Genomic DNA, 15,879 nt, shown 5'->3' on the forward strand with positions numbered 1-15,879 from the left:
TGGGTACACTGTGGTCATAAAAGGATGGACATTGTCGGCAACAATACTCAGGTAGGCTGTGGCATTGTTATGATGCTTAATTGGTACTAATGGGCCCAAAGTGTGCCAAGAAAATATCCCCTACAACATTACACCACCACCAGCAGCCTGAACCATTGACACAAGGCAGGATGGATCCATGCTTTCATGCTGTTGGTGCCAAATTCTGACCCTAATATCTGAATGTTGCAGCAGAAATCCGCAGCGGGTTATATTCATGAGGGCGCATTATAATGTTTCCGAGCTGTTTTCTGACAGTTTATCTTGTTTAGATAAGTTTGCAGATCAAACAAAATAAACTATACTCTTTCTAAACACCTGTCTCGTGTTTTATTTGTCCTCTACAGCAATACACTGTCAGTCTGTTGAATGCATTTGTATGCAACATGGTTTGGTAATAAAGCAATCTAACAAAAAAAATAGTTGTTATAAATGTACCTTCATTAGTCAAGAATTATGGTCGGTAATAAAAAGTTAATGAAAGATGTCCTAGGACATAATGGTAATGTTATGGTTGTTACAAAACTGTATTTATTAATATTCTGTATGTTTAAAACCAGCAGATTAAACTACATATTTAACATGTCATGAACTTAATTATTATTCAAAAATTTGGTTAATAAAAATGTCCAAAGACAAGAATGGGTATTGTTTTGGTTTTTATGACAGACTACTGTAGGTTTTAGGTTGAATACAACTGATATAGGCTACCTAAATGACCCAAATCAAGTAAAATGTCTCTAATGTCAAGTACTTTTAGCATGGGGTGGTGAGAAAAAAAAAGTTAATGTCAAGTTTATATATATATATATATATATATATATATATATATATATATATATATATATATATATATATATATATATATATATATATATATATATATATATATAATATATATATATATATAAAGAAGTTGAACAAGTTTTCACAATATTTTAGTAATAATGAATTTTTCTATACATTTCCATTAGACTTTTTTTCTAAATCTGCAATTGATGAATTGCTCCCAGGTCAATCTTGACTTTGTCTAAGGAAGATGCATCTGAAAGGAGATTGTCCAATGTTCACATTTCTACTTTTGTTTTGGTTTTATCTTTGTCCTATGTAGCGCTGTCTTTTCTTTTCTGTATCACAACCTATGTAACCTGCATTATAAAAAAAGGCTGACGTTTAATAAATCGACAGACTATCGGCAAATTTGTCAGTGTTTGTTATCTAACATTAATTTCGTTTTATATATGTAAATAAATGAATAAATAACCCTTTTTTTCTATTGTTTTTTTTTTTTGTAGTATTTACAAACATAGTACAAGAGAATAACTCTCACAACAGTTATGAACATAATAAAAATAAATAAAATAAGATGAAATAAATTCTTTCAGTTATACAATGTATAAACATGCCAGGGGTAGAAAAAAGAATAGGTAAGATAATGATAATAATTATATATAAAAAAACTTATTCAATCAAATTTACATAATGCCTCATATGTTTTTTTAGCTTTTCTGTTTTTTATGTTACATAATGTAGTACCATATTGTTTAATCTCCTTTATAAAATGAACACAATTTGGCTTAGCTTTGGCCCATTTCTTGACATGGATATGGTATTTTCCAAGTAATATTATTAGTTGTATAAGAAAACATGTTTTTGAATCAATTCCATCTTGTACAAAAGCAAGTATAACATCATATAACCCAATTTGTATTGGTGTACCAAATGTCCTTGAAATAAAGTTAGAAACATCAATCCAAAATAATCTTGAGTATACACAAATAAATAAATAACCGCTGACCGTCGCATATCTCTGACAGACGTCATAGCTGTAATGTGATTTGTCATCAAAGCTCACGTGATCCAGTCGGCTTTTCCGTTTTGTTCAGGAGGAGGCAGTGTTGCGGAGCTTCACCCAGGAATCATAACAACCACGAAGAAGAGCGTCAAACACTCATTTTTTAGCCTCCCAGCAACATTTACTGCATTAAACGCACTCTGAAACCATTATAAAGCTTTAAACGCCATGGACGAAAAGGTAAAAAGAAGGTTTTCTTTAGCACGCAGTAAAAGGGCGGATATTAGCTTCAGCACGATGTCCTGGGCGCGGTTTATACTCATAGACATGATCTGTTTTGATGAAAAGTCACTTTTTAGTGATATGAACTTGCATGCCAGCTTAATCTGTGTACGCAATTGATTTGATTTAATGTATGAGTAATCTACCAGTTTAGATACAAGCCTAATGAATGAATGAACTGGACTCAATCCTGTAAACTGGTTTACTTCTGTTAGACTGGTTAAGCTGGTCTGCCTATGTTTTTAAGAGGACACCTGGCCATTAACGAGGGCCAGCAGCACTAATTAATACTAATAATTACTTTGCTTAAATGGTCAAACTTTCTATTTACGTGCCAAACCAGCACTGATCTGACAGGACTGAAAGTGTAAAGTGAAGTTTTTGTTCACACATTCAGAAGTAGTCCTTATTATACAATTTCAGAAAAGTAAGATTTGCTAATAGTAAATTGTGAAATCGTATAAGCAGGATAGAGGTAAAGTTGGTTTTATATTCACACATTCGGACTTTCCCCTTAATAATATAATTTCATTAAAGTATTATATTCAAACTCTAAATAGCGAAATCATATTAGCACTCAATGACTATCAAAGTACAACATTGTTCACAGTCAAATAAACAGTGTTAATGTTGTTTTCAAGCCACACTTGCATGCTAATTCCAATCGAATATTCAAAGTAACATGGTAAACAATATAGAGACTTCTAAATGAACGAATGTGCGAATATAAAACCAACTTTACTTCTATATAAGCAGGTAATGACTGTCAAAGTACAACGTTGTTTACAGTCAAATAAATAGTGCTTATGTTGTTTTGAAGTCATACTTGCATGTGATTTCAACGTAAGTACCATGGTAAACAATGGATATCACAAGTTGCCATTAAACGAATGATCAGAGGCAACTCTCATATATTTCAGATTATAATATGCACTTTACAGTTAAAAGATTAATAAATAGGTCAAATGTTCAGAGTAATCATTAGAATAAACAAGTAATGTATATTTGTTGTTAATGCATGTCAATTAGTTTAAACTAAAACTAAAAAGTCAACTATTTCTTTTTTTTTTTAGCTTGGGAAATATTTAATTGTTGCAATCAAGATATTTCTCAGATGCTTCACAAGCAGTACTGCCACATGAGGTGCTGCACTAATAATATGTATGTGAGAATTATGCCTGTAAGAAGTTCCAAGAAGTTATAGTCTTGATAGAGAGAAAACTGTAACCCTACAAGTTTATTCCCCTTGAGTTAGAGAGGCCAGTGAGTTATGTGTCTTATTGTGTTAACTGCTTTGCTGTATGTGACCGAGTATGTTAAAGCATAATTAGCCAAATAACTGTATTTCCTTACATGTTGAATGTGCACTTTATAATAATAAGCAAACAACACCTAATTAATGTAAGTTTTATGTTTTTATTTTCATAGTTCGGATGGCATTGTTGAGACATAAAGACATGCAAGGCTAGAATGTACAAAACATACTAAAGCAGAGATGCCCAAAGTAGGGCCCGGGGGTAAAAATTGGCCCATGGTAACTTTTGATTTGGCCCACCATCCCATTTGAGAAGGGGTTATGTATAGATTATCCTTTCAAATTTAATGTAAAACTGTATTTAACTCTTCTTTTAAAAGCCCAGAAAGATAAAGTGCTCTGATAAACAGTGTCAGCTTTGCACACAAGTTTGCAGTTCTCTTTATTTACATTGTCATACTTTTCCCATGTGGGCAGTAGGGTGGAATCTATGCAAATGTACAAATATAATGAATTTTGATGAATAAAATTATTCTTAAAAGTCACATTATTTCAAGTGCTGTGGAGAAAAGGTGTGTGTCAATCTAGCCTCTGCAAGTATTTTTATGTTAAATATAATATGTACAATATATATTATTTTAAATTAATAATGTTTGGGAACATTGATACAGCCATAATCTTCTTATGATACAAACACAGATGAAATAGCTCTGATCATGTAAATGTTTGTACTAACCATACTGCACATTTTATTAACTTAACAATAACTTATTTCTGCTGTCCAGTGTGAGACATTTTTCAGCTCAACTTGGTCAAAAATTCATCAAGAAGATTGAAATTTTGGACACTGCACCTTTAGCAGTTGTTCAATTAACAATATTGTTTTTCTTATGTTCCTGCTCGGAACAGTTTCTACTATTTGCTGATGGTAAAAAATGAATAACTGAAGAGACCTTTAATTAGCATTTTGCACTTTAAAAATGTATTTTTGTTTATTCAATTAAGATGATTTTCAGGATCTTAATATTTATTCTTTAATTCTTTTTGTATATTATTATATGAAAGGTTCACATTTATGCAACCAATAGTTAATAAACTTGTTTTTTTCCATACTTACTGTTGCTGACTTGTTCTCAGTTTGATCTAGCCTTTCATACATTTGACTCAACGAAATAGGTAAAAGTAAAGTATTCATAATTTGTGCTGATATCAGATTTATATCGGTATCGGTTCGCACTGATGGCTGCAATATCGGTATCGTATCGGAAGTTAAAATGTTGTATCGGGACATCCCTATATTGTATAGTATTTCTTGTTAAGCTACAAAAAACAATCTGACATTAAATGTTTCGATTTAAATGGTGTATATTCATCAGATTTAGTTTCAAATGTACATTTGTCCATGTACGATGGACTTTGGTGTAAAGGAGTAAATCAAGGCAAAATGTAAAAAAATAAATGTGATTGTTTATGATGTGGCGATTTGGCAGCGTAGTAGGTAGTGCTGTCGCCTCACAGCAGGAAGGTCGCTGGTTCGAGCCTCGGCTGGGTCAGTTAGCATTTCTGTGTGGAGTTTGCATGTTCTCCCTGTGTTCGCGTGGGTTTCCTCCGGGTGCTCCGGTTTCCCCCACAGTCCAAAAACATGCAGTACAGGTGAATTAGTTAGGCTAAATTGTCCGTAGTCTATTAGTGTGTATGGATGTTTCCCAGAGATGGGTTGCAGCTGGAAGGGCATCCGCTGCGTAAAAACATATGCTGGATGAGTTGATATTTAATTTTTGGCCCTTCATACGAAAAAGTTTGGGCACCCCTGTACTAAAGACTCGTGTCTGAATAAAAGTCAGTTAAAATCAAGAACGACTTGAGCTTTTGATTCAACTCGAGGGGAGTAACAACATATAAATGTATTCTGGATGTGTCTTGACAACAGTATGGTGGCTGAGAGAGCTTAACATGCTGCAATTTCAAGAAAATACATTCATTCATTCATTCATTTTCCTTTGGCTTAGTCCCTTTATCAATCAGGGATCGCCACAGCGGAATGAACCACCAACTTATCCAGCATATGTTTTACAAAATGGATGCCCTTCCAGCTGCAACCCAGTACTGGGAAACATACATGCTCATTTACACACATACACTACAGCCAATTTAGTTAATTCAAGTCACGCACGCCTTTGTACTGTGGGGGAAACCGGAGCACCAGGAGGAAACCCAGGCGAACACTGGGAAACATGCAAACTCCACAAAAAAAATGCCAACTGACCCAGTCGGGGCTCAAATCAGTGACCTTCTTGCTGTGAGGTGATATTGCTAACCACTGAGCCACCATGATGCCCCAAGAAAATACATGCAATTACAAAAAAAACGGCAGCAAATTAAGAAAAGATCCTTATCAGTTTGTCAGCATATGATTTGCAAATCCTCACAAGGCACACACAATATAAAACACACCATACATTAGACTGAATAATAATCACTTAATAAAAATAGATCTCAAAACTGACAGGCGCTTGAAAAATCTCAATGTTTTTGCCTGCAGAGTCTCACCTTTAATAATGCAGTCGGTTTTCATCACTGTGTGTTTCAGGTTGCAGATCCTCCTGCAGGGGATGATGGGTCATCGTGTTTGGGGGCTGCCGGAGGATCGTCTGCTTCCCGTTTGGACTCTCAGCTCCAGGAGGCCGTCCGGTTAAAGACGGAGGGCAATGCTTTCTATCGGGGGAGAAACGTGCGCTCTGCTATTGGCCGCTACCATCGAGCTCTGCTGGTCCTGCGCAGTCTGGACTCTGAGGTAAACTCTGTGATGCAGGGCTTCGGGGCTCCGGTGCCCAAACTCAACCAGGAGCAGGACGAGCTGCTGAGGAGCACGCAGATAGACTGCTATAACAATCTAGCAGGTTTGTGTTTCTTGCAAAAACTTGATTTACACCCCTCACAAATCTCTCATTTAGATTAATATTATCTAAAAGATGCCTTACAATATTATATTTGTGGATTTACATTAGATTGAAGCTAACAAGATTACTTACGATAGCGGTACAAAATTAGTATGCCCAGATTAATATTAAAAATATGAAATAAAAAAATGTATAAAAAGCAAAATACAAGAGAAACTAAAAATGTATACAATTTTGTAGGTTGTATTTTTTCCAAAATTTAAATGTGTTATCTTTGTTTCTAAAGATGTTTGGTGTCTAAAATATTCTTTTTAATAAATATATCTGTTTAATAAATCTGTTATATGTTACTAATATTCACTAAGAAATGGATAAAAATATTCATATTTAAAATGGGGTGTACTCAATTATGTTGAGCAGCACTGTATTTGAAGAGTAATTATTAGTCTTAAGTTTTAGTTAGTAGTTTTAAAAATATTCCCGAAGTGTTGTTTAATGGAAAGATTTTTTTTCCACACATTTTAAACTAATTTCTCATATAATTTTTTCATGCCATGCTTGGATTAATGCATAATATTTTACTAGTTATTTTGCAAGATACTAGTATTCAACTTGGTCAATTAAAGGTGCAGTATGTAAGTTTGACTCCCAGTGGTTGAACTAGGTATTGCACTCCTGGATCAAAACAAATGCAAGAGCATGTTGCCAGATTAACGACCAACAGAGTCTTACGATTGAGCCTAAACGCTAATTTAAATCATGTTCTAATTAAAAGCAACGGCACGTGATAGAAGGAATATTTCCCGTATTAAAAGCAGTTTTTGTTCTAACGAACACCTCAAATTTATATATTAGAAACGTTTTCTATTTCTTGCAGCTGAACAACAGACAACTGACAATGATCCCCTCAGGTACACCTCATGTGCGTTATTCAGTGTTAAATGCTAATAATGTGAGTTTGAAGGCCATTTTACATGACATTTATTGCCAAATACTTAAAGCACCAGCAGATAGTTCACCTCTGATCTTAAAAATAAAATAAACTGTTTGAAATTTAGCTTCAGAACTGTGACTCAGTGCAAGCTAACACATATCAATCATTCGTCATGTACATTTAATAATGTTAAAGAGTGTTAATATGTATAATTAGATTAGAAACCTTACCATTTCGTGAGTGAATGCACGTATATTCTGTACTTCTGAATGGCTGTATTACAATTTCTGTCGTGTTTCGTCTGGTGGTACAAACAGCCAAATTGCACATAACTGCAAATCTCGTCACGTAGCGTGTTGTTAGGACACGGGGTTACAATGTAACCTGCTCACCTAAAGTTTACCTTCGTAATATTTATATTACATGCTAATTAATAACCTCATGTGAATCTGCGAGTCTGCTCATGTCCACCAGAGGTCGCATTTCAGTCACAGACACATACTTAGAGCTTTTCTGTCTGAATGAATGAAATAAGAGTTTTTTTCCCCAAGGCAACCTGGGGTGCTGAAATATAATTGGCTAAACTCAGACAAATGTTCCGGCACCTATTGCACATTTTCAAAGCAGAATATCTGACTTCAGCATTGTTTTTCAGATAAACAGGAATGTTCACTTGGCATGTTTCTCAAAAACATTATGATATTTTATGCTTTGGAAGAGTCAAAAACTTACATACAGCACCTTTAAGTTAACTAGGCAAGTTATAGGACAACAGTGGTTTTGATAATAAAAAGAGATATTCCAGCTAAGCCAAAAGAAATTCAACTTTTTGAAAAGACACATACAATAGGAAATACTGTCAAAACCCCTCTGCTCTATTAAACATCACTTGTGAAATATTGAAAAAAGGAGGAGGGTGAATAATCATGTTTTTAATTGTATGTGTTGTTGGTGTTATGTATTGTATGGGTATATGTGATCATTTTGCAGGTTCTTTTAAGCACACCAACATTAAGTTTATGTTCTAACCTTGCTTATAAACATTTCTTTACTGAGTAGGTGAGGAATTAACTTTGGCCAGGCATTATCATAGTATTATTAATTGGACAAATCAAAATGCATACCTCTCTCTCCTATTAGGATATATACAATATTTGGTCAGGATACAACTATTTGAAAATCTGGGATTTAAAATATATATATTGAGAAAATTGACTTGAACATTGTCCAAAGTAGGTTCTAAGCAATGCACATTTTAATCAATAATTAAGTTTTCATATATTTACAGTTCGAAAGGTACAACATGTTGTCATGAAGTATGATCGGTATGTAACATTCTAATGATTTTGGCATAAGAAAAATAATAAAAAGAAATGCAGCCTTGGTACGCATCAGAGATTTGGCTCATTTCTTTTAGCCTCATTTTAGGTTATGCAAAAGACAGCGTTCTCCTCATTACCGGGGTATCGGCATGGTCTTAAAAAGTATTACACTTCAAAAACAAAATTTTAGGCCTTCGAACGTCTTAAATTCACAGGTCTTAATTTTACCTTGTTCATGTAAAGCTACCCAATCAATCTGACCCACATCCAACCACCTAATACATCTCAACTTTTAGCAAAACTGTTCATAACCAATATTATAATAGTCTGTTGTGTAAACATTTAGTTTTTAAAGAGTTTTTTTTTTCAATTAAGTTTAAAAAAGTATGTAAACAGCTAAGGTCTGATTGGTTTTAACACATTATTTAAAAATATGTGGCTAGGAAATTAATAATTAGATTTTATTTCTGCTGGGCATTAAAAATCATTTGTGTTTAGCCCTAATGAAGTCTGAAATTTAATTCTTTATGGTCTTAAAAAGTCTTAGATTTGATTTGGTGAAACCTGCAGAAACCCTAATTGCTATGTCTAAGAGATTTGGCTCATTTAAAAATCTTCCAGAATCAATTTAGATTATGCAAAATACAGCGTCCTCCCTATTACTCATCAGGTGTGTGTGTGTGTGTGTGTGTGTGTGTGTGTGTGTGTGTGTGTGTGTGTGAGGTGAGTGTGTGTCAGCATAAGAGATTTGGCTAATTTGAAAATCTTCCAGACTCATTCTGCATAAGACGGCGTTCTCCTCATTACTCATTGTGTGTGTGTGTGTGTGTGTGTGTTATGTGTCTCAGCATGTTTACTGCAGCGAGAGCTGGTGGACTACACACGTGTGCTGGAGTACAGTCTGAAGGTGCTCCACTGGAGGCCTGCTGATACTAAAGCCCTCTACAGAGCCGGTGTAGCTTCACTAGAGCTGGGCGATGCTCCTGCGGCGCGACAGTACCTTACACAGGCCAGCAGAGGGAAACCTAACGGTGAATCACACACAAATCACACATGGGTTTTTTTTCCCTATATGGTTTCCCCATTCACACCAGAGGTCGCCAGAGCTTTTAAAGGTCTGATTGAGTTTTAATGACATTGTGCTTTTCCTTGACTCTTACTACTTTCTATCTGCCTAATATTTTGGTAATACTCTAGTATTAAGTATTACCTAGTGGCTAATTAATAATATATTGGCGGTCTTTTTATAATTATAAAGAATAAATTCTGATTGTTTATGCCTTATCCTACCTTATACTTAAAACAAATTTCTACTGTAACTGCTACCAGCGCACAGCAAGTTACTTTAAAAAGTAATTAATTTCTAATTTTATGATTAACACTTTATTTAAATAACATTTGGCTGAAAAGTATTTTTAGTACATAATAATTTAACTACTTGACTCAATACGACATAGAATAACTATAAGTCTCAAGACACAGATGTTTAAATTTAACAAACAGGGCCTTTTAAAATCAATCCTTAAGTAAAGTTAAACGTGTATCAAAACACAAAACATTTCAAGGTACTAAAATCATATTTTATATATGGTCATACATTTATCACACTGCAAAAAAAAAGGCTTTTCCTAATTCAATTTTTTTTTATCTACTTCAAATAATCTTGTTTTTCCTTTTGACATAAGATTTTTTTTTTTACCCCATTGGCAGATTATTTTGCTTGTTTTAAGGATAAACTCACTTATTTTTTATACATTGTTTCTGAAAACAAGACATTATGTTTTACTTGTCTTGAAAATTATTCTTGATTAAAGAATTTTTAGCTATTTTTACTAGAAATAAGACATAAAATCTAATTAAGAAAAGCATTTTGTGCTGTGTAGTACCTATTTTCTTAAGCATGTGCAGCTGTTGGACAGATTTAACCTTCTTTTGGTGAATAATTTAGAAAAATATTTCATTCATTAATTTTTTTGTCTGCTTAGTCCCTTTATTAATCTGGGGTCGCCACAGCGGAATGAACTGCCAACTTATCCAGCAAGTTTTTACACAGCGGCTGCCCTTCTAGCCGCAACCCATCTCTGGGAAATTAAAAATATTTGAATAACAAAATATGAACAAATGTAAATCAACTAATTACTGCTTTGTCTCTTAATTAATTGAGCAATACACAAAGCATGTGTAATCATCTAGATCAGGGGTGCCCAAACCTTTTCTTATGAAGAGACACAAACCAAACTTGATTGAGGGTGGTGGGCCGAAGCTAAATATACCAAACTGCATTAAATTATTTGCCATGGTAACTTACTAATTTAATAATATTTTAAAATAAATAGAAAAATCTAGCTGCAAGGAGCAATTATTGGAGTTAAGCGTTTTAGAAGTTTAAGGTTTATCAGTCTGTAAGTAGTTTATTCAACAATGAAATATATGATAAGAGTATTAGAGTTTATAGATTAAGTTAACGAATGTTTAATTACACAAACCCAAAAAATTAAAAATTGCCCCCTAGTGGATGATTTCTCTCAAAATTTCTCTCAAAAGACCTCTAGGCCCTTGAGTCCAACATGCCCACCAAGATAAATTCTGATCAGCCATCATTAACTGTGTTTAATGGCTGCTCAAATTTAATTGGCTAATGACAGTCATTTTATTGTCACTCCACTTTGAGCAAAGACACTGCATGCCAAACTTCAAGTTGATCCATCTAGTGGCTGAAATGGTAATTGAATCACTGTATTGAGCATCAACAGTCATTGAAACACTGTGTTTTTAAGACCTTTTCAACTATTATAGCGCCACCTATTTCCATTTCTCCACAAAGTTTTGCATGCTTGTTTACATTCATGTGCCACGTGTTCACTAAAATTCTCTGACGTTTTGAGTCTTCTTTATGGGTTTACAGACATGTAGGTTCTTGTGGATATGCCCCTTTTGTAAATGAGCCTGCTACAGCTATTCAAAGTGGAAAGATCAACTTTTGTTTGATAATTATTGATCTACTCAGTCCAGAGATTCTAACAACACTAGTTTCGTTGCAATTGAGCTGAAAACCAGAGATTAGTTTGCAAAAGTATTTTTTTACATATTGATGAATATTTAATGAATGGTTTGAGTGTACGCGGTGGTTTTAGTGTCAAAGTGTTCAGTATGAGCAGGCCTATCATATGATCAGAAATTTGTGCGGCTGTGCAAAACTGTGTGTACTATACAATTAATTACAACTTCAAAAGGTGTGCCATAGAGCCAAAAGTGCGCCTGTGCACTTTTGTTCGGGGTGACCCAGAGATTCAAAAAAGTCAAGTTTTTGAGTCTATGACAAATGGTGGCCAAAATGTCTAAACCAGGGGTCCTGGAGGCCCGGTGTCCTGCATAGTTTAGCTCCAACTTCCTCCAACACACCTGCCTAGAAGTCTAGTATACCTAGAAAGAGCTTGATTAGCTGGTTCAGGTGTGTTTAATTGGGGTAGGAACTAAAATATGCAGGACACCGGGCCTCCAGGATTGAGTTTGGATACCACTGGTCTAAACTTTTAGTTTTAGTGTACCGGAGTACTACCATCTAACTATTTTGAGCTCTCTCGGACTTAGGGTTTGGTCTGACCAATAAATCTAAGGCAGAATAATAATAAAAATAAAAAGTAATAAAATTCTTAATAAAAACAATAGGGTTTCAGCACTTTGTGTATGGACCCCTAACACTATTTAATCACATAATTACTTTTTTTTATAATACTGTACTTATAAACAATAAAACCATAAACAAGCTCATCTATAACACAATGGAGTTCCATGGTTTTTATTTACAAAAAGAGCCATTTTTCTCCCGATAGTGAAATATGTGTCCTATAAGTGTGGTTTTAGCAACGTTCCACACACATATACTATATATGTCAACATCTAAAAATGTTTAAAACATCTAAAAGTTTTAAAAATGTAATTAATTCACAACACTTAATTGAGACATTTAATTTCACTATGCTTTTTGTAGTTCTTTAATCAAACATAAGGTTATGTTAAATTAGTGATGATCTCTGTTGAAGGCATTCACCCGAACCTTACCCATTATTCTCACTCTCATCTCAGATTGGGGAATGGTGGGCCAAATCAAAGGTTATCATGCGTCAAATTGGCCCGTGGGCCCTAGTTTGGGCATCACTGGTTTAGATAAATCATCACCTTGGAATTGTAAGGTTATAATGAGATATTGAGCTTTAAAGTTTTTGCATTGCATACCAAACAGTATGTGTGTAACATTTGTTTTTTAAATAAAAAGCCTTAAAATGTAAAAACTTATATATAAAAAAAGCATCCCATAATGTAAATAATAATGTAAATGTTTTCAATTAATAAGAATATGTCAGTAACTCAGTTTTGACAAAAATGTCAGAAAGAACCTTATAATTGTAAGGTGACGAAATGTAGCCTTTAGTTGAAAAATAGAACTATTCATCACAATTTATTCTCTGAATTGCTTTATACAGAGCTGTTGAATTCATAGACAGTATTTAAGGCAAGCACAACTATTGTAGTTTGTTAAAATGTAATTAGTTACTGTAATTTCTTCTACATTGAAAAAGTAATCCTTTACGTTTTTAAAGGAAAAGTAATTTAATTACTGTAACTAATTACATTTTAACAAACTACACTTAAAACTGGTCTAAACTAGTCTGTTATTCCTTGAGTGAAGTGAATGTGGAGTTAAAAATAGTTGAAAACATGTCACAGGACCTCTGCATTCCCTTTATTGCATTAGCTATATTTAAGTCCAAGGTGTCCTTGTCTTTATAGACCGACATCTGTAAAAACATGGCCACACACAAACAAAAGAAGATTTGGTCACATTTTGCAATGAGGTTCCTTTAGGTAATGTAGTTAACATACAAGAAGTGGGGGCAACATTAAAACTGTTGCAAATAATTATTAATAGGCTGGTGTATTTATAAACTTGATAAGCCTGCTGTTTAGATTCATGTTCTGTTGAAATTCTTGATTCTGATTGGCTGGAGGGTGTGCATTATTTTCATTGAAACACACAGGTAGTTCCAGACTGTTTTGATCACAGTTCAAAATAAATGCGCTACACGTTTATAATTAACATAGCAACTTGCATGTGCTGCACAGGAAACCGATGAGGACTGTTAAAGGCAGACGGGAATCCACAAAATTAGGAAAATACTCATTAATTATACCACAAAATCAAGTTTTCCGAGTTTTTCAAGTGAGAATATAGATATTTTAAAGTTAAATTGGCAATTGATGTATAAGGATAGCACGTGTTTAAAAATATTGGAAGCTCCAGGCTGTCAGCAGCAGCTCCGAGAACGGCTCCCCCTCCCAAGCAAAGCTTTATATTGGCCAGACCATCACAGGACCTGCCGCTGGATCTAATTTCTTGCATCTCTGTTGTTAAAACATGATATCTAATTAATTTTTTGTGTATCTAACAGTCAGTCTTTAGACTTTTTAACCTTTTTTTTTTGTTGTTGTTGTTCTTGGGTGTATTTATTTGGCAGATTGCAGAGATACGTTTTCAAATTTATTTATAATCGTAAATAATGTAATATTACACTGATCCTGTGTGTTTGGCTGATTGCTTTTGTTTAAAAGGAGATAAATAAAGCAGAATGTTCTCCTTCCTGTCCTGATTTGTTTTTTTCTTTTGCTGAACTTACATATTTTACAGCAACGATTTCTGTAACGGGCTTTGGCTGCTTTCTCTTAAATGCACCTTATGTGCCCTTCAACTGGCGTTTCATAAGATACAGCTTTGTTAATGTTTTATCATTTCTTGTGTGTAACGTTAGACGTATAGATTAATGTGTTTTAATAATCGTAACGTTATTCTACTTAAATCAGAGACCGCAGTCTTTTTGTTTGATCAATTCCATGAGATCAGTTTGCCTAGCCTAATAATTTAATTCGAAAGAGGCATAATAACACGATTTATTTACTTTAGATGTTCAAAAATATTTGTTAAAGTGATTTTTATATAAACAGCATGTAAAAACTAAAGTGTGAAGGCTTAAAGTTGAAAGCAAAAGAAATTCTTAAATTTCATTAACCAATGTGTAACATATTCCTAAAGCGTATTTAATTAATATGGTACTTTTAATAAAGTTTGTATGTTGATAATGAAATGTAAATCGCAGAAATTCTGCTATAGGTAGCCCAGCTTTCGCAGTATTAAACGTAATGCTAAGAGAAAGCCAAAGTACATACAGATCCTCCCTCATCAGAGAACTGGTAGAAAGTAGACAGTAGAAACGTGTGACTGGGAATTATTTGGCCACCTGTGATTGCATTGATGAAATTGCATCTTAATATTAGCAGGTATAAACCTTACTTGTCTGTTGAATACCTGCACATGTTTGCTAATTTTAAAATATGCATACAATTTTAAAAAACTAGAATAAAAAAAGCTTGCCTGAAGAAAAAGGTTGGGAACTATTGGTCTAATTAATAAGCTGTCAGGGATTTCAGCTCCAGTTTTCACAAGGGACACAGCTGCTGTGGAGTTTTCAGCCTGTTACGTAATGCTGTGTTATTAAATTTTGTGGATTCATCCATTTTCCTACCGAGCTTGTAAGATCAAACACCTCCGCTTTGCAGCCTTCGATTGAACCGCTCAGTTTTACATCTACATTCACAGTTCACTTCAGTGCTTTGATTGAACTAATGATGACATTCATTTCAGATGCCGATGTAAAGAAGCAGCTGCAGCGAGTGGAGGAAAGACTCAGCCAGGACTACCAAAAGGAGAAGGCGCTGTATAAAGGTATGTTCAGCAAACAAAAACAAGCCGAGGAGCAGATAGCAGAGGAGAAGACCCGGGAACTGGTCTAAATGGACTAATACACGACTCAGCAGGAGTATCCGTCAAGTACAAAGAGCTTAAAGAGCTGACAGCATCCCAAAGGAAGTGGGATGTTTTGCCTCGGGCTGTGGGTAATTTGCTGCATATGCCATTCACTGGTGTCACATGACAAGACTAAATTTGTGGCTGAAATCTGGTGCAACGTGGCGACTTGAAAGAGAATTTTAATGCACTTGAAATGCATTGTAGTCTGGTAATAAATATGATGTCCAGCTGCTTGTTTTGCATTCGGTTGCTTCCAGCTGTGTATTTTTTTGTTTGTTTATCATAATAAATATTTTTTGAAAGAATTCAACACATAATTAATTCATTTACAACAAACTTGATGCTTTTAGGTTGTTAGTGGATTATTGTAATATTATCATGGAAATGCTCCAAAAAATCCCCCCCCCCCCCCCCCCCCCCCACACACACACACACACACACACAAACACAGCCCCACTGTCTCAGCAGGGTGATTGAAAAAGGAGTTTGA

At 34.4% G+C, this 15,879-nt stretch overlaps 1 protein-coding gene across 1 annotated transcript; it reads left to right on the forward strand.

The window, feature by feature from the left end:
• Nucleotides 1-1,988: 1,988 nt before the first annotated feature.
• Nucleotides 1,989-15,631, forward strand: ttc9c (tetratricopeptide repeat domain 9C). The gene is given in 4 exon segments (NM_200265.1): nt 1,989-2,074; nt 5,962-6,271; nt 9,376-9,558; nt 15,225-15,631. Coding segments are annotated over 4 exon segments (654 nt in total). The 5' UTR covers nt 1,989-2,062; the 3' UTR covers nt 15,374-15,631.
• The last annotated feature ends 248 nt before the right edge of the window (nt 15,632-15,879 follow it).

This window comes from Danio rerio, chromosome 14, assembly GCF_052040795.2.
Source record: "Danio rerio strain M-AB ecotype USA chromosome 14, GRCz13ab, whole genome shotgun sequence".
Lineage (NCBI taxonomy): Eukaryota > Metazoa > Chordata > Actinopteri > Cypriniformes > Danionidae > Danio > Danio rerio.